The following is a 17,590-nucleotide window of genomic DNA, read 5'->3' as shown; positions in this document are numbered from 1 at the left end:
TGGGAATATCGAGTAGAAGACGAGCAGGAGGAGATCTGTGAGGCGAGAGCGAGAGGACGTTGTAGAATGAGAGCGAGAGGCGTAGAGCGCGAGCAAGAGGCATAGAGCGAGAGCGAGGGGAGAGTAAAGATGCCAACGTTGCACGTCCCCCTGCTCAAGGTGTACGGCGTCTGGTGATGTGTTGAGCCCATGGTAGTGGTGCTGGAATTGTTTCCGCTTGTTGTCTCTGTTGGGCGTCCTCAGAAGACATCAGTGCTCAGCGCATCTCTATCACTTTAGCACTCTCCTCTCAACAATCGCTGACACCCTATCACCGTCTCAAACAACCAGAATGCCATCCGGAAAGCGCTCCCACAAACTCCAGTGCGTATTGCGCCTCACCAAGATATATGACTCTGTTTGGTGCGCGGTGCTAACGCACTTGCAGGAGCGGCGACAGCGGTGCCGCGCCCTCGACAACGTCCGCCAAGGCCGGCAAGGCCAACGACGTCTACCCTCCCTACCCAGTTCCCCCCGGCTACAAGCCTCCCGTGCCACGCTCCACCGCGGGGTCGCTGCCCGGCCGTATTCAGCAACTGCTCGATGAACGAGAAGGTGACTGGAAGCCTGGTATGACCCTCGCCCAGTCCAACGCCCAAATCCGCTTCAAGCTCACGACGGGCGTCGGAATGGTCAAACATCTCGAGGGCCCGTCAGTCCCTCTCTTTGCGCCCAAGGGAGAACGTAAGAAGGGCAAGCTCAAACTCCCCCAAGACGTCCTCGACGACATTGTCGCGCTTCCGGCTGGAACCGTCCTGTCTTGGCTCTTTGTTGGCGACCTCGTCGTCGAGGATGTTACCCTGCGTGTGTTCAAGGACGGCGCTGCGTGGAAGACCCTCTGCCAACGTGACTTTCCGGACACGTCCGAGCGCTACCGATCGCCTCGCGAGTCGTTCAACACGCTTGTCTCGCTGCTCGCCACGTACCCAGTCCTGTCCAAGGAGCAATTTTTTGGAAACTACAAGGACGACGACGACAACCACGACTACAAGAAATACGGCAACAGGGACGACGGCAAAGATGAGCGCAAGCGCGAGCGCGAGAACTAGGGAACCGAATCCACATGAATGCTGGCCGGGAGCGACATAGTGTTCATATAGGTCTGAGTGGAGGCCAAGGTCAACCGCCGACAGTGGTACATGACATATATCTGTAGTTGGACTTGTACTGTTTGTACCCGCAGATGTATTTACACCAGAAGGAGATCTCAGCGGTTCTTGGGCGAAGCCTGGGTGAGTTCCTATGTGCGCCCCACGGAATCAAAATACACCCCCTCTCATATCCGGTATTTAAGTGATAATTTCCGTATTATTCTACTTCTCTCTACGACCTCTGCATTGTTCGCCACTCCCACAAGATCTATGATATATGAACACCATAGGTGCGTAGGGGTGGGGACTCTCCCCCACCGATGACGCCCCAGCACAGCAAGGGCCATATCAACCAACACTTCCACAGTCCCACTAGTCCACAACACTGCCCCCCCACCCCCGTGATGGACACCATGTACATGATTGCGCCCCAGTCGTATGGCTATGGTGAGTTTTCGACAGGCCCTCTAGTCTAAGCCGCGGTCTCAATAGAGATGCTGACACAACCCAAGGGACCCCCGGTGCCGCAGCTTGCTGGTCCTCACGGCGGCGGCTAGGGGTGCTGGTGTGGCGGTGGTGAGTTATTATGAAAAGCGATGAGAAGGCAGCGCCCAAACTGACGTGTGACGTAGCCAACAACGAGGTCGCTCAACCTCCTCCTCCCACACCCTTCCGCCCCAACGGCCAGCCCGTCGAGCACGACACGGTGCCGTCGTCCTTTTTCCACGCGGCTCCGCCCTCGCAGACCGATGACTGGGACATGCAATCCCTCGTCGCGTCTTGCGAGAGGCACCAGCTCGCCGCCGCGGACCGCGGCGCCCACCCCCCCTCGCCCATCACCTTCTCTCCCGCGCCGCCCTCCCTGACCTCGGAGCCAGCGGCGACGGCGTTTCCGACCGTGCGCTTCCCTCCCTCGTCGCCCTCCCCGATGAGGGCATACCGAGATGCTGTCCTGGTCGCCGAGGCCACGGACAAGGCGGTCGCAGACCGCGAGGTCGCCATCAAGAACATGGAGGCGAAGCACGTCGCCGACATGGCCAAGCTCGAGGAGAGGCACGCCCGCGCAGCTCGGGGCAGAGCGTGACGCTCTCGTCACCCAGCACCAGGCGACGCTCGCCCAGCACCAGGCGACCCTCGCCCAACACCAGGCGACGCTCGCCGAGGTCAAGGGCGAGTACGCCCGCGTTCATGCCTCGCGCGCCAGGGCCAGGGCCAGGCTCGACGCAGCGGAGCTCAACACTGCCCGCCTCCGCGAGGCCTTGGACGCTCGTGACACTGAGCTCGCCGCGGCCACCGCCACCAACGGTGCCCTCTGCGCGCGGGTCGCCGACCTCGAGGCTGAGCTCGCGGCCGCCCGCGCTGCGGGCGACGACGACGATGACGACGACGACGACGACGAGCGCGACTCGGCCTACGTCGCGCGAATCAAGAGGCAAACAAAAGCCTTGTTTGTCACGGGCATCGGCAGGGTGATCCGCAGGCCCCACTTCAACTTGCTCCGCCTGTGGGGCCAAAAGAAGACGAACGTGTCCCTCATCCTGCCGTACGATGCCACGGACATCGTGACAAAGATCTTCGACGACGACGAGGAGCCTTCCCTCCTTTTCGAGGGTGATCCAACAAGGCCCCGCAATGTCAAGATCCACATCTTCGGTGACGGTGTACGCAAGTACACCTTCACCTACAGTGACTGCGCGAAGTTCGGCGCCCGCCGTTCCAACGAGCGCACGTGCGTCCAGTCGCTGGAGGAGGTGTGCAAGAAGCTCGTCGAAATCGACAGCCTCACCGCCGCCGAGATCGACGCTGGCAGGCGCGACAGCGCCCAGAGGGTCGCCAGGTACGCCGCCTCGCGCCTCTGCCGCCGCCCCTGCCGCCGGCCCATCACGCGTCCTCCGCTCTGCGCGATGGGCGCCATCCCCAGGTCCTTTCCATCCCCCCTCCCGGACTTTTTTTTCGTTTTGTAGCATATTGCATTGGAGCTACGCCTCCTTCATGACTCCACCACATGCATGTACAGATAGATCCCTTATGAGAGCAACTCTTCGTTGCATCCACTTTTACAGTCGCCATTGAGGCTGACCTGAGGGGACACCACTCAGACCCGCACCAACGCGTCGAGGCACAGCTGACGGTGACCACCATTTGTGCCATTCCCTATAGCCTGCCACAACCCTCCACTTGTGCCACTTGAGCGGGCTAAAGCACGGGTGAAATCAAGTTCGTCTTCTCATCGCTCCTCATGGCATCCACATCCCCATCCCAGGTGCACTGTGTTGAACGTTAAAACAAAAGGCTTCAATATACGAGCGCCGGTGAACTCGTCACAGCCTCTTTTCAGAAATACCATACATACACTAGATCATTGGTGGGTCTTGCGAGATCCCCAAGAACCCTACATCCCAAACAGCGTCCCACGGCAGCCCTGCAAAGGCGGACGAATCTACGGGATCGACGGGTGCTCCAGCATTTCCGTCCCCTGCTGGGACACGGCCCGGCTGGGCCAAGGGTGAGAGCGTGTTCATCGCGCCCGCCAGCATGGGGAACCCGTCCCAAAAGTCCAAATGTTCCTTGAACGGCTGGATCGGCTCCTGGTAAGCAAACTGGCCCTGAAAAGCGTCAGCAGATGTGCGTATTGTGGGCCAGGTGAGGCATGTACGTACAATCTCATCCCACCACTGGTCTGGAGTGGTCTTCTGCTGCAACGGTGAAGGTCGAGGGCCGTCGTCTGGTTTGACCATGGGCGTCATGCCCAATCTGGACGTTTGTCGCGTGGGCGACGACTCTCGAGATGGTTGGCGAGACTGATGAGCCTTGTCAAGAAGAGCGTGGATGAAGCGTGCGAGATATGCCGGGTGGGACTCCTGGTCTCCCCTCGCAGCCTCGCGGCACACAATGACCACTGTACAAGTCAGCTATCTGGCCCAAGACCTCAAAGCGTAAAGCCTTGGACTCACCTCTGGTAAGCTTCCGCATGACGCTGGCCTTGGCTGGCGAGTCGAGATACGACATGAACCGGATCAAGCGTACAGCGGTGGACGCAACAGCGACCGAGTGGGCGTCCTCGATCATGGGCATGATGCCCTTGCGCGCAAAGCCTTCTACGACGACGTCGAGCAAGTCGAGACTGGCCGACACGCATGCGTGGAGGAGACTGATACGATGCTTGTTTGGCGCGAGCGATAGCGACGTGCATTCCACCAACAGCTGGAGGGCGAGGCTGGCAAACTTGTTGATGCTTTTCGAGGTTGAGGTAAGCTGAACAACCGAGTCGTCAGCCATGAGGGCCTGGTTGGAGCGATGGTGATCCTCGAGGACCCTGCGCAGCCCAGACCTGAGTACCTCGTAGCTGCCCTTGCAGCTCTGGAGCTGTCGCACTTCCGAGGTGAGCAGGCTGGTCTTGACTGCAAAGTCGAGTTGGCCGTCCGAGGCAAGGGGATAGGGGATGCTGCGGATCCAAGAATCGACCTCGGGCGCCTTGTGCATCATGGAGGGGCGGTCCGACAACTGTGTTAAAGTCGAGTCGAAGCAGAAGAGGGATATCCAAGTCCTCTCACGGTCGATTGCCAGCCTTGCTTCGCGCTCGTCGCTCGGCAGCCTCTTCCGGCGAGGCAGGTGCAAATCCAGCTGGTACCCAAGCCTGATAGCGTGACCGAGACGGAGCCAACCCCTGCCGTCGGTGGGTTTCTTCCAGTAATGCAGGATGCAGATTGCCTGGACGAGCTCGATGGCACATACACAGTCCGATATTGCGCGGTTGACCAAGCGATTGGCGACGGCCAGGAGCGTTTCGTACATCTCTGGTCGGAAGAACTTGCACGAGATCGCGAGCACAGCGGTAAAGAGTTCCAGTGACGCGCCACGCGTGTACGTTGCCGTGTGGATAGTTGGGTCGAGAAGACAGACGCATGTTTGCAGCTGGTCAAAGTAATGGTCAAACAATGAGTCGCACTCGAGTGTGGACAAGAGGCCCATGCCAACTGGGTCCTCGCGCGGTGCGACAGCGGTTCCGGCGCCGCCATCCGTCTCGTCCACGCCAGTACCCTTGCGTTCCATTACGCCCGCAATGGAGAAGATGGAGCGATCGGCGACATCATGGTACACCGAGTTGGCTGGCTTGCCGATCTCTGGGCCGTGTGGACGGCGCACTGGACCCTCCTCTGGACGATCTGCATCATCCTCCAAAGAGCGTTCCAGAGACGAGCTGGGTGACCGAGTACGCTCGTCGCCATCGTCGTCTACGTAATGATGCCTGTCGGGGGTGCCGAGAATAGACTGGCCATCGTGGCCGGCTGGAGAGATGAAGGAAACTTGTCGGTCGCCAGGCTCGGCGTGACGGCTCAGACGTTTGCGTTTTGGTGGACGTAGGGGGGCCACCGCAATGCGCGAGTCGGAGAGTGCGCTGGACACATCGCGAGGATGGGCGGCAAGAGGCTGGACAATTGACCCTTCCTTGCGCCGCCGACCGCGCTGGTGGGCTTGATAAACACAGGGGATGGAGAGGCGCGTGCAACGTTGACATATGATGGAGTTTGGGTCGGCCGACTCGACGCACTTGCACTGCAATCAGTTTTAGCATGTTACCCGACATCCAATGTAGTTCTTGCGCTCGTGTATCTCACCTTGACAGTCCTGCAGGCGGTGCAGCTGCTGTAATGGAGTCAACGATATGGACCCATCGGCGTCTTTGCGGAAGCTAAACGTACACTTTGTTGTCGCCGTTGGGTGTCCTTGTGGGCTTCAGAGCCCTAGGTTTGGGGCTCGCGAGACTGGAGTGGCTCGAAGGCCCTGCCTCGACGGACCGCGAGTAGATTTCCATTGGAATCGGGACTGGCACCAACGTGTGTCGTGTCCAGCGTCGTCAGCGTCGGCGACTAGATGGAATGTGTGGAGGCAGAAGGGGGAGTTGGGTGTGTGAACGGCGATACTGTTTTAGCTCCAAGTCGCCGGCGAGGAGGCGCCGGGTCGCCGGCCGACATGTCCGTGTGGCCCCCCGACCCCGCCGGACGTCGCTCAAGCGTCCACCTGTGAGGGGCTTTGGCGGCGCCTCGGACGTGCGGGGGCTTGGTGCAGCACATGCATGTGACTGTCTCCGTGCTTGGCGTCGGTGAAGGCAGTCAGCTGTGCAGGGCGCCGCATCGTCAAGAAGGCGGGGTCTCCAGTCCGACACATGCCAAAGTTTTCAACATTCCTCACACACTGGTTCGTCGTTTGCTGGGAGCTTTCAGATCATATCCAAGCCTGGCTAGCCTGGGGATACCGCACGCGAGTGAGCTGGCTACCAGCGCTGCGGACTATGTGGTCGAACTGTGAACAGTATCATGCTCCACAGACACACGTGTGCTTCTATAGTATGAGGCTCAGGCGAATCGGCGGTGGAGCCGCAACTGCCCAGGCGCTTTCAGATCAGAATCCGACCCCCTACCACAATGGATGAAGATGCACCTGGCTCTCAGCAAAAGGCATCGTCTTTTGGGCAGCTTCTGCAGACCGGTGAGCCGCCCTTGCTGAAATGTGACGCTCAGGGTGTTCGTCTTCCGTTTTCAATGCCGGGACGAGAGACGATTGACCGTTGAACCTTCTGTCTTCACTCTCAATCTCTTTTTGCGCAGGAAATCAGCGGTCCAAGATGGGAAGCAGGAAGGATATCATTGTGGGTGGTATGGAAACAAGCTGGTGGGGTCCCAGATCCGAAATATGTTCGGAACAATCTGTTGGAACGCGGTGAAATCCATTCCGCGCGGACAGCTCGGGATCATCAACGAGCCACCATGTTCCAGCACCTCCAGATGACCAACCGTCAACCCCTCGTGCAAAAAATCAAAAGGAGAGCACCTCACGATGCTCATCTTCTCCGCCAGGGAGTTGAACCCTGCTCTACCGCGATGATCCTATTAGGAAACTCTCTAATGAGAGGCGGTTATACTAACCGATATACTAGCGAAGATCTTATATTAGTATTGGTTTTCGTTCCACCGACTTCGGTGAGGATGACGCTGACATGCTTGTGAGCCCCCTCCGTGGCCATGAGGTCGACCCAAGTCAGTTCCGGCACGTTGAAGTGTTTGGGAAGAGGCTTGTTGATGATTGAGACAAGGATGGATGAAGCAGCTCATGTTCAGCAGACGCCGGGACCTGTTGCCAACACTTGGACATTGTATCCATGTATATTCGCTCGAGTGGTAGTAATACAGTCGTTAACAGCCTGCAGCTAGCCTTGGAATGTCCGGTCTGTGCAATATTCCTCGTCTCGGGTCGGGTCGTTCAACTAAGACTGGAGGAAAGGCGGTTTACTGGTTGGGACCGGTCTGTCCGTCCGGGAGGTACCAGATTTCCTGGGTGTCGGCAACCACAGTGTCCATGGTCATGAAGTTCGAAGGTCCTGAACCGTCCCAGAGCATAACCTGGCCGCGGACGTAGTCGATGGCATACACGTTTGACTGTTTGAGGACGGTAGCGTCGGGCTTGGAGTAGACGACGACGGGTGAACCGGGCGCCTTGCTGAGAATGGCCTGATACTGGGACGAGTCACTGGTTGAGGCGCTCTTATAGCCCATGAGGGAGGGGAAAAGATCGTGGCAGTAACCGTCGGGACCAGGAAGGAGGTCCCAGAATGCGACAAGGTCTGGGTAAGCCGTATCGTAGGCTTCGGGCCACCACCGACCGTCAAAGTTGAATGTGGCGTTTGTGCTGACATCAAACGAGATGGCGCCCTGGTCCCGTTGGGCGAGAGGCGGTGTAAAGACGACGGTGACGTGTGTTGCGTCTACCGACCCACCGACACTGAGAATGCGCGCCAGTGGCCAGTTGGGACCTGTACTAGCCAAAGCTTGGAGGTAGGCAGTGAGCCAAGGGCCAGACGTGAGCACTTTGTTGATGTCGGTTCGACTGGTGCCGTCTTTTCCTACCACAAGTGGTGGAGGGTTGTGGCTGGCTGGAGCCGTGCGATTGGCAAGATTGGTGATGGGCCTGAGGTTGTTGGTATTGACGCTGCTGTTCTCAATAGAGAGGAGAGCTGGGTCGAGAGTGTAAGCCGGTGTGGCGTCCCTGGCGCTGTTGACCGGGGCTGCAAGTGAGGTACTGCCGAGGGTCAAAGCGAGGGCAAGGAATGAGGAGAGGCAGGTCATTGTGATCGTCGGTGTGTTGCGGATGGTTAGGCATGTGTGTGTCTAGTGTCCTTATATACATCTGCACCATCTTCTCGAAAGACTCGCCATTGCGATTCTCTGGGTTACAGGAACCCGTGTCCTCATCTGCAATGCAATATCAGAACAACGGAGCTCCTCTTGGCAATCGCCCATCCGTTAGAGTTCAGGAGCACCCAGTAACGTGGCGGGAGGTACAGTAGCTCAGTAGCTGAGTAGCCTTTCGTGTACGCATTGTGGTTAGCCCTGACTCGTACGCTAAAGGAATCCAACTGCCGCTCGTTGTCCACGTCCTACTGAGTAACCAAGTGCTTCCCGTCGTTTCCCGGCAGCAACCAAGTCTCTGGATCTCTGGATGGTTCACGGCCGCCGTTTATCGTCCACATTGGCCCCATAATGTACTGTACAGCCTCCGTACCCGACATGAGCTACAGACAGGTTCCTTCATGTATTCGTGTTTCCATGTGTACCCCATAGCATGGGCTCGTGCCTCTCCGTCCCGCCACACCGTCACTCTCCCCGGATGGATTCTTGGATACAGGAACGTAGAACGGGGGGAGCGGTCTTCATGTCCAGCATGTCCAGCATGTCCAGCATGTCCAGCATGTCCAGCATGTCCAGCATGTCCAGCATGTCCAGCATGTCCAGGAAGCTGAACATGACAATGCGACGCACGCTGCATATACTCTGGAGTGCGTCAAGGGGGCATATGGTTCATGAGTGGGGTTTTCTGCCTGCCACAAGACGTCTGGTGCGGTACTAGGATTCCCTCCGTCCTTCCCCCAATACGCAGGTCCACATGTCACGTGACCGGATGGTCTCCATTTGGATACTGCGTACACAATACGGAGTACTTTGACGGCTTGCATGCGCATGGGAGCAAGAGCAACACCGCCACGGATGGCCGTGCACAAGTGAGGGGTGGGAGCTGACGGAATGAGGCTAAGGGTTGAGCTGAGAGAGTGGACGGGGAGAGTAAGCAGTGGACACAGTGGACGGCGCACTGTGCATCATTCCACAGCTCCGCGACCGGCATCAGCGAGGCGATCACTCGCGTTGAGCCATTGACATCATCGTCCATCTGAATCACCTGCGATACGATATTATTCATCCCACTAGTCCAGTCGCGAAAGCGCAGTGCTGTGCAGTCGGTTGTTGTGAGTTGTTGGCCAATGTCGGGTAATGTGAACATTACAACATTACAAAGCGTCCCTAATACCAATATTGGCGCATTAGTGAATGTTGACGTCATTCCAAGCACAGCGCGCATCGCCTCCGTCGGCACAACCGCATCGCCCCCCGGACGTCGACGCGTCGGCACATCTTGCCAAGCCCACTTCCTGCACTCGCTGTTTCACTTATCACGTCGAGTTGTTTCGTTGTCATCGTCACAAAGTTCTCTCTCTCATCTATCACTTTACAACACAACCATCAGCATGGGTATCGGTGCAGCCCTTTGTATGTGCCCTATCGCGTCGTTAGGAGCCGCAATGCTGACAAGGACCAGTGGTCGCGGGCCTCGCGTTCGTCGTCGTCAAGAAAATGGGCGATAACAGACACAAGAAGCAGCAACAGCAGCAGATGCTCCAGTATGGAGCTCCCGCAGGCTACGGTGGCGGTGGTGCCTACCGTCCCCCGCCTCCAAGCGGTGGAATGGGTGGAATGATGGGTGGAATGATGGGTGGCTTTGGCGGCGGTGGTGGTAGTGGTGGTGGTGGTTTTAGCTCGGGAAGCCGTGACATCAACGCGTCCACTGGCCAGCCATGGAACGCTACCCCCGGCCCCGACTACAACACTGTTCTGCAGAGCCTTATCGCCACTATCAACGAGGTGAGTTCACACAAGCTGTCTTCAGATGAAGTGGATGGTACCGTCTCGGCATGACTCAGCTCGGCTGCCGGGTGTCACCCCACGAAGCTACGTGGTCGCCTCCTCTGACTGTCGTGAGCTATGGACTGACCTGCCCAGCGTCGCATTGGTGGTTTCTTCCCCCAGGGCGTGGAGTCGATTGCCCAGCGTGTTGTCCAGACCGGTGCCGTCCAGCGTGTCGCTACCGAGTGGCGTATCCCGCAGGACCTTGCCATTGACCTAGTCAAGCTTGCCCTCTTCGATATCGTTGTTCTCTGCGACGACTCGGCAAGCATGCGCAACGGAGACCGTATCTCAGACCTTCAGCAGTAAGTCGGGCAACGGACCCAGCTTGGTAGCTGGTTTAGCTCACACCGTGTAGGGTTCTTGCCAAGGTCGCGTTTGCCGGTACTCTCCTCGATGACGACGGAATGTGAGTGTTAACACAGCAACTTCATCTGACAGCCCCCAGTGAGATCCGCTTCGTCAACAACTACATGCAGGGTAACAGGATCAACTCGCAGGACGCCGCTGTCGACATTGTTGACAACATCAACTTTGACGGTGCCAAGCCTCTCGGTACTGCCATTGAGCAGAAGATTCTCCAGCCTATGGTTCTTGCACCTGCCCGCCAGAACGCTCTCCGCAAGCCCCTCCTCGTCATTGTCATCACCGATGGCCAGCCTACGGGCGAGCCTTTTGGCTACCGTAAGTACCTCATGCATAACAAAGAGGCCAAAACGAAACGAAAACTAACGTTGCCAGTTCAGCAGAGCATCGTCAACGCTGCCAACCAGCTCAACTCGACCCCGTACGGCCCCAAGGCTGTCAGCTACCAGTTTGCCCAGGTCGGTACCGACATGTCTGCAACCCAGTTCCTCGCTGCTCTCGACAACGACCCAATGGTCGGAGCCATGATCGACTGCACCTCCGACTACGACATCGAGTCTCAGGAGATGCTCCAGAAGACGGGACAGCAGTTGACACCCATCATGTGGCTGATGAAGCTCATGCTTGGTGGTATTGACAGCTCGTATGACTCGCAAGGTGAGCTGCAACATGCTTCGACACTCAAAAGCAACCCAGCTGACAGACAGATGGATAAATGGTTTCGACGCGGCGCCGTCCCTGGGTTTCACAATGTCCGACCGAGTAAACAGTCACCTGGGGTCTCGACTATATACACGAGTCACGTATGAAGTACAGTATCCAAACCACTGAACTCGTCCCATTGTAACGTGCTCGCTCGTCTTGTCTTACAGTCCCCACTGTCACTAACTGCATATCACTTGACCTCGGCACTATGAAGTCGCAAACGGGTCGCCAAGGAGGGTGTCGTACAAACCAGACAACGAGTTATCCAAGTCCCACGTGCTTGTCTGAGCCGTGCTGGGATGCCATAGGGACTGGAGGAGCGCCTCTTGCTCTCGATCAACGGACACGCTCTGGCCCGATGGGTCTAGTCCAAATTGCAAGTCGACGTCGTCTAGCCGTGGCAGGCCCGTGATCAAGAAGCCGAGTCCTGGTGCCTCCGGAGCAGCTCCACCGTTGGGGACAGTGCTGGTGGGGGCTGTCGGGGAAGTGAACGCCGCAAAGTCGAAAGGTGGAGCCGCTATTTCCTCTGGTATCGTATTGGTGGGCCCCATAACTGACGTCGAAGCTTGTGAAGGGGCTGCTTGTGGAAGCGGCGCGCTGCCAGAATGGGCCTCAGTGCCACCACTGGGGACGTCGTTACACCGCCACTTGGCCCCAAGTTGCAGGAGCAGGTTGGCAAAGCTCCGGACGAGATGCTGATCATCTAGTGACGAGGCGAGCATGGCCTTGGCCGCACGGTCCAGCGTGTCGAGGACCGTCTGCTGGCCGTGCTCTACAACGCCCGTGGCGAGAGCCTGGTTTGGTCAGCTTGGCACCACTGTGCGGAAGATAAAGCTGACCTTGTACAGGAATGTTGCTGCAAACATGATTCGCTGCGAGAGTCTCGATGGACAGTACCGCAGGCGATCATTCTCAGCCAGCACAGTCGCGGTGAGGAGACAGATAGACCGGGCCGAACTGAGCGCTTCCAGCAGCCATGGCCCCTCTATCATATTCAAGAGAGATGGCAGCGAATAAAAGTACTCATCGTTGGCCTGTGAGATTAGCCGTGGTTTCCATGCTTGTGCTCACCCGGCGTCTTCTGCGAATCTTCTCTTGCAGAGAGCGGAGAGCAATGGCATTTGCGTACAGGACGAGATAGTCGATTTCAATTTGGAGCAGTGCTGCCTCGACAGTGTTCTGCCCTGCCAGGGTCAGTGCTTGAGTGAGTGCTTTCTAACAAACGTACTGAGAATACGGTACATGTTTCGCCTGATCGTCTGCACCTCGATCCTTAGACTACGCAGGAATGGCTCCCACAAGCCTGTCGACAGCAGACTGCCGGTTATCTCTTTGTGTGGATCTGCGGTCAGCGGAATGCCCTCTATGGCAACTTACAGAGATGTTCCTGGATTGTCCCAAGCAAGCAGGCAACATATGCCTTGGATCTAACGTCGTCCTTCCAGCTGTCGTCCTGACTCAACTCGGCGTTGCGGGGAACAAGACCGGTTACCTTCTCCCACCAGCGGATTGACATTTCTAACGATTCAGCGCCTTGTTACATATCGCCAGCGGGCCGGACACTCACGCCCCTGCAGAACAGCATTTCGACCAAGGCGCACCGAGACGCTGGGGAGCGGTCAGTTCTGGATTTGGAAGGAAACCTGCCCAGCTAAACACCTACTGTCGATCGGCGTTGTACGCGTACGCCCATGCCCGGAGCATCCGATTCCCCTCTGGCGAAGGTGGCTTGCGCTGCCCATCGTCGTTCACACTGGTCATGGCATTGTGGAAGCCCATTTCTTGGGCCATCCGAACCGCCCAACCTGATAGTTGTTAGACCGGTTGCACAATTGGGTGGGCCCCTTACCAATATGGTTCCAAGAATAAGCGTCATAGCGAGTACTCGCTCTCAGTGCCTCGGGCTCCTCGTCAAGTGTGCCGTCATCTTCTCCGGACTCTAGAGCGACCAACGGCCATTCGCTCATGAGCAACAAGGCTTCAATGGTGCTCACATGCCGGAGGTTGGAGACACCATCCAGCGTTCGAAGAAGCTGCTTGCGGACCCAGTCGGATATGGAGCGGTGAAGCTGAGATGCCCGAGCTTCGTACAAGATGAGCGAGTAGCGTGATGCAATGGCGATAATGACGCCAAGAAGAATCGATTCCGTCTTGATCATCCACGACAGGCGGTCGGCGCGAAAGGTCTGAGCAGGAAGAATGGGGTACAAAGGACTCATCTCCAGTTCAAAGCTGATACCAGTCAGTCATTACCGAGAGTATCAACTCACAAAGCAAACAGAGCCTCGGCCTCCTCCACGCTGAGTTTGTTCTGCTGGACAGGTGCCCACTTGTCCCACCACCAGTCGCACTCCTTCCTTGACGGTTCCCGGGGAGAGCGTTTGGAATGCACGCTGCTAGCATTGGCCAGAATACGCAGAGCGTCTTTTGGGTTGTGAAGCCTCGAGTAAATGAGAGCTTGGTCTGCCACCGTCGAGTGGTGAGAGTGAGGCCCTACAGTGTGCTGGTCCTGCTGCGACGCAGTCGTTCCAAAGGGGTCGGTCCCGGGGTAATCATGCAACATTATCGAGTCGTCCATGTCACCTGTTGGGGATGGTGATCGGCTCGTGGAGCCTGTCCGGCTGACAAAGGGGGAAAGGGATGCGGCAGACTCGCCCATCCTGGCTCGACTCAGCGGACGAATGCTGCTGCGTTGAATGGCTGCCGGTGTCCGGACGGGGTTTGGTGGAGCTTGTTGACAATCTCGCCGCTCACGTAGGCATCGTTCGCATCGTCCGTCCCATGGCCGATCTGGGTCTCCGAAGCTGCACTTGAGCTTGCGCTGTACAAGGTATCCAGGTCAGGTCTGCCTTCCCAGTTACGAAGTAGGCAAATGGCTCACCGAACGACACGGGAAACAAGCCTTGTAGGTACGCCTCTGGCGCTTGCTTGGTTGGGGCTGCCCCTGTTGAGATGGCCCTTCGGAAAGGAGCGAGGGAGGCATTGGGAGATGTGTGGGATACGAACAATCGCAGACTGTGCGATAGCTGGTGGAGCAAGTCCGGCATGGCGGGCGGCCACTCCGTGTCCCTGCTGCGCCAACTCTCGCTATCTTTCGGCACCTCTCGGGTTCCTGCGGCCCAGTGCGGGGAATCAATCCACCGCCCGCATCTGGGGTAGCATCTATTTGCCCACTTTGCAGTCAGGATCTTGAGTCTGCAATCTCCGTGCGCAGGTAGGCCACGGGTCAGTCAACCATGTAGTTAAAAGAACCACCAAGGGCCAAAGGGCTGACTCTTCTTCAAGCAAGTCGCCCCCGCCCTGCGCCCCATAAGCTTCATTTGCAGCAAGCCTCCACCAATGTCCAACTTCCCCGACGAAAAGAAGTACCCAGCGGAGCTGGATGTCCAAGTCAAGCCGGTATCAGACCACGACCAAGAGAATGAAAATAAGGATGCTGTCTTTGGCGCGATTACGGAAGATGGACCAAACTATCGCAATGTAAGCCGTCCCCATGTGCCAACTTTGTGACTGACGCTACCCAAAGGTAGGGTGGATTGGCACCACTGTCTTGCTCCTAAAAGCGCAGCTGGGACTGGGAGTGCTTAGTATACCCTCAGTGCTGTCGACTCTGGGGTTAATACCCGGTGTAATCTCCATTCTTGCGATCAGCGCTTTCACCACATGGTCAGATTATGTTATCGGCACCTTCAAGCTTCGTCACAGAGAAATCTGTAGGTCCCTGACCAGATGTCATGGGCAGGGTCACTGACAGTAAAGACAATCTGGCCGACGTGTTCAACCTCTGGTTTGGTCCTACGGGACGAGCTATCGTTGGCGTGATCTACTGCGTTTGTAAGTCTCCTTATGCCTTGCTTCTTGTCTGTCTATCTCTGTAGCCAAGTCTTGTCACCTCCTGACTCCGCTCAGACATGATATTCTGCGCAGGTTCTGGAATGCTCTCGCTGTCCATTGCGTTGAACGCCATCTCCGTGCATGGAGCATGCACTGCGATCTTTGTCGTTGTCGCGGCTGTCGCAGTGTGTTTCATCTCCAGCATCCAGACCCTCGGCAAGATTCAATTACTAGGCTACATTGGCGTTGCTAGCATCGTGGTTGCTCGTGAGTGGAGACCTGAGTCGGACACAAGTTCTTCAACTCATTCCGACAGTGCTCACCTTGACGGTCGCTGTTGGCGTCCAAGAGCGTCCTTCTGCTGCCCCTCAGACCGGCCCCTGGGACAAGAAATTCGTCCTCTTTGGCGACCCCACCTTTGCCGAAGCATCCAGCTCACTGGCCGCCCTCGTATTTGCATTCTGTGGCACCCCCGGGTTCTTTGGCATCATCTCCGAGATGAGAGACCCCCGCCTGTATACTCGCGCGGTCTGCATCTGCCAGTCTTTCCTGACCGCCATGTATATTGTACGTCCTCCTTCCCCATCTGTCCAAGCTGACACAGCAGACGGTGGGCGTGGTCGTGTACTACTTCTGCGGCCAGTACGTCGCATCACCGGCCCTGGGCAGCGCGGGCCCACTGCTGAAGAAGATATGCTATGGGATCGCCATTCCCGCCCTGGCCGTCAGTTCGCTCATCGTCACCCATCTTCCCGCAAAGTTCCTTTTTGTGACCTTCATGCGTGACTCGCCGCATCTTAACAAGAACACTCCCAAACACTGGATTGTTTGGCTTGGGTGCGTCATTGGTTGCACCCTCATCTCCTACGTTATCGCCAGTGCCATTCCCGTATTTGGTGGTCTTATCAGCCTCATTGGCGCACTGTTCGGCACGTTCATGTCCATGCAACCCTACGTAAGTACTCCTACACCAACATCCGGTTCAGGTGGCTGACCTGTTTCGGGCTTTCATGTGGTTCTACGACAACTGGCACCTGAGGAAGAATGCCACGCTGCAATGGCGTGCCCTCGCTGCTTGGAATGTACTCCTCGTCGTCGCTGGCACATTCCTCATGGTTTGCGGCGTGAGTTATTTGGAGGTGCCTGTCATCCAAATAATGTCCAGCTAACATTAACAGACCTATGGGTCCATCATGGACATTATCACCTCGTACAAGGCCTCAGGAGGCTCCGCTGCGTGGTCGTGTGCCGACAACTCCAACTCTGTGTAAATAGTCGATGATGTGGTGAGCCGGAAAATGCGGATGGAACGGGCCGACGATGAGTACCGAAATTGTAGAAATGAATTTGTGAACGACGACCTTGATATGAAGCGATCAGCGAATAGATGCACGGTAGAGTGTGCATGCTAGATGACAGTCAAAATGACCCAAAGCATGCTCGAGGGCATCAGGGGCAAGAGAGAGACCACCAAGGGCAGCACTGCTTCCAGCCTCTCAAACCTGAGTCATGCTGCCGGAGGATTGAATCTCTGCAACAAAGCCCTATGTTGGCCATCCATCGCTTGATAACCCCGCCTGGTCCGGAGGCGGCTCCCAGCCTTTCAGTTATGGTCGTGATACCACCTCTCCTCGAAGTTTGGTTCGTTGGCACACCTTTGACCTCCTCATTTGCACCCAGTAGTTACACCCAATGTAAACTGCCACGGAGCCGTTAACACACTCGTAACATCCGCGAGTTTAAAGATCCATTTACAATAACAAGGACGCTGACTATGAGACATGTTCCTACCCCTATCTACTCTTTTGCCTCTTCCTTCTTGTCGTCCGTGTTGTAAACCCATTGCGGGGGGTCCTTAACCATGGGCTTTCCGGTGTAGGTGCGTGTGTTGATCAGAAGCGCGGAAAACTCCTCGTCACAGTGGAATGGGCCATGGACCATGCCGGGAGTACGGCAGCAGTAGTCTCCTGGCTTGAGCCATTTCTTGGCTGTGCCGCAGTATGCAGTTCCCGAGAGGACGTAGACCTCCTCACTGGTGGAATGTAAGCTGGTGCCCGCCAGTAACAGCTTACGTGAAGTCGTGGCCGTAGGAACCGTCGCCCTTGTAACCCGCATGGAGAGTCTGGATGATAGTCTCGTTGCCAGTCTCCTCACTGCCGCTTGGTTAGCCTGACTTTGGGCCTTTGAAAGGAGATGAAGACCTACTCGTAGTTGAGCACGTATTCTGTGACTAGAGGGACGGGGTGGCGAACAGGCTGCTGGGCAGCGGTGGTCCAGTACTGGAACGGCTTGGGGCGGTCGACCATGGTGTTCAGAGAATTGGTGCGAGATGAAAGAGTAAGGAGTAGCAGTTGTGTGGTTAAGCACCGTTGCAGGCGTGCTCGGTATTTATGATGCAGTCATGTGGTCAGCTGCAGGTGGGCAAACAAGGACCTCATGACTTCATCGTTCCCCGAGGGATGCCGAGTGATACCGAACCAAGAACCAAGAGGCCTTATCGGCTTCTCCGCATTCCAGGAACGATATCATTTCGGCATCTTT

General features: G+C 56.9%; 8 protein-coding genes and 1 non-coding gene across 9 annotated transcripts; 4 read left to right on the top strand and 5 right to left on the bottom strand.

Annotated features, from left to right (window-relative positions):
• Positions 1-331: 331 nt before the first annotated feature.
• EHS24_009026 (uncharacterized protein) lies at positions 332-1,088 on the top strand (the record flags this gene model as incomplete). Its single annotated transcript, XM_028624321.1, has 2 exons — positions 332-363; positions 428-1,088. The coding sequence occupies 2 exons, from the start codon at positions 332-334 to the stop codon at positions 1,086-1,088; spliced, it is 693 nt and encodes a 230-aa protein (XP_028475393.1).
• A 446-nt stretch (positions 1,089-1,534) lies between these two features.
• Positions 1,535-3,151, top strand: EHS24_009025 (uncharacterized protein; the record flags this gene model as incomplete). The annotated part of the gene is made up of 4 exons (XM_028624320.1): positions 1,535-1,577; positions 1,763-2,154; positions 2,198-2,967; positions 3,148-3,151. The coding sequence occupies 4 exons, from the start codon at positions 1,535-1,537 to the stop codon at positions 3,149-3,151; spliced, it is 1,209 nt and encodes a 402-aa protein (XP_028475392.1).
• A 333-nt stretch (positions 3,152-3,484) lies between these two features.
• EHS24_009024 (uncharacterized protein) lies at positions 3,485-5,946 on the bottom strand (the record flags this gene model as incomplete). The annotated part of the gene is made up of 5 exons (XM_028624319.1): positions 3,485-3,736; positions 3,791-4,029; positions 4,085-5,687; positions 5,750-5,777; positions 5,834-5,946. 5 exons carry the CDS (start codon positions 5,944-5,946, stop codon positions 3,485-3,487), a joined length of 2,235 nt encoding a protein of 744 aa, XP_028475391.1.
• A 1,031-nt stretch (positions 5,947-6,977) lies between these two features.
• On the bottom strand, positions 6,978-7,074 carry EHS24_009023. Its single transcript has one exon. It is a non-coding gene; the product is annotated as a tRNA-Glu (tRNA).
• A 343-nt stretch (positions 7,075-7,417) lies between these two features.
• On the bottom strand, positions 7,418-8,254 carry EHS24_009022 (uncharacterized protein; the record flags this gene model as incomplete). The annotated part of the gene is made up of 1 exon (XM_028624318.1): positions 7,418-8,254. The coding sequence occupies one exon, from the start codon at positions 8,252-8,254 to the stop codon at positions 7,418-7,420; it is 837 nt and encodes a 278-aa protein (XP_028475390.1).
• Positions 8,255-9,708: 1,454 nt separating this feature from the next.
• EHS24_009021 (uncharacterized protein) lies at positions 9,709-11,225 on the top strand (the record flags this gene model as incomplete). Its single annotated transcript, XM_028624317.1, has 7 exons — positions 9,709-9,730; positions 9,780-10,102; positions 10,241-10,449; positions 10,503-10,553; positions 10,593-10,828; positions 10,886-11,167; positions 11,218-11,225. The coding sequence occupies 7 exons, from the start codon at positions 9,709-9,711 to the stop codon at positions 11,223-11,225; spliced, it is 1,131 nt and encodes a 376-aa protein (XP_028475389.1).
• Positions 11,226-11,421: 196 nt separating this feature from the next.
• On the bottom strand, positions 11,422-13,793 carry EHS24_009020 (uncharacterized protein; the record flags this gene model as incomplete). Its single annotated transcript, XM_028624316.1, has 9 exons — positions 11,422-12,009; positions 12,055-12,249; positions 12,287-12,399; positions 12,444-12,518; positions 12,593-12,733; positions 12,783-12,823; positions 12,879-13,020; positions 13,065-13,447; positions 13,486-13,793. The coding sequence occupies 9 exons, from the start codon at positions 13,791-13,793 to the stop codon at positions 11,422-11,424; spliced, it is 1,986 nt and encodes a 661-aa protein (XP_028475388.1).
• A 761-nt stretch (positions 13,794-14,554) lies between these two features.
• EHS24_009019 (uncharacterized protein) lies at positions 14,555-16,320 on the top strand (the record flags this gene model as incomplete). Its single annotated transcript, XM_028624315.1, has 8 exons — positions 14,555-14,695; positions 14,742-14,928; positions 14,975-15,049; positions 15,125-15,316; positions 15,366-15,616; positions 15,657-16,004; positions 16,036-16,173; positions 16,228-16,320. 8 exons carry the CDS (start codon positions 14,555-14,557, stop codon positions 16,318-16,320), a joined length of 1,425 nt encoding a protein of 474 aa, XP_028475387.1.
• Positions 16,321-16,846: 526 nt separating this feature from the next.
• EHS24_009018 (uncharacterized protein) lies at positions 16,847-17,355 on the bottom strand (the record flags this gene model as incomplete). Its single annotated transcript, XM_028624314.1, has 3 exons — positions 16,847-17,081; positions 17,122-17,202; positions 17,255-17,355. The coding sequence occupies 3 exons, from the start codon at positions 17,353-17,355 to the stop codon at positions 16,847-16,849; spliced, it is 417 nt and encodes a 138-aa protein (XP_028475386.1).
• Positions 17,356-17,590: the final 235 nt, after the last annotated feature.

Source organism: Apiotrichum porosum, assembly GCF_003942205.1.
Source record: "Apiotrichum porosum strain DSM 27194 chromosome Unknown scaffold_8, whole genome shotgun sequence".
Lineage (NCBI taxonomy): Eukaryota > Fungi > Basidiomycota > Tremellomycetes > Trichosporonales > Trichosporonaceae > Apiotrichum > Apiotrichum porosum.
This window is presented reverse-complemented; position numbering and strand designations above follow the sequence as displayed.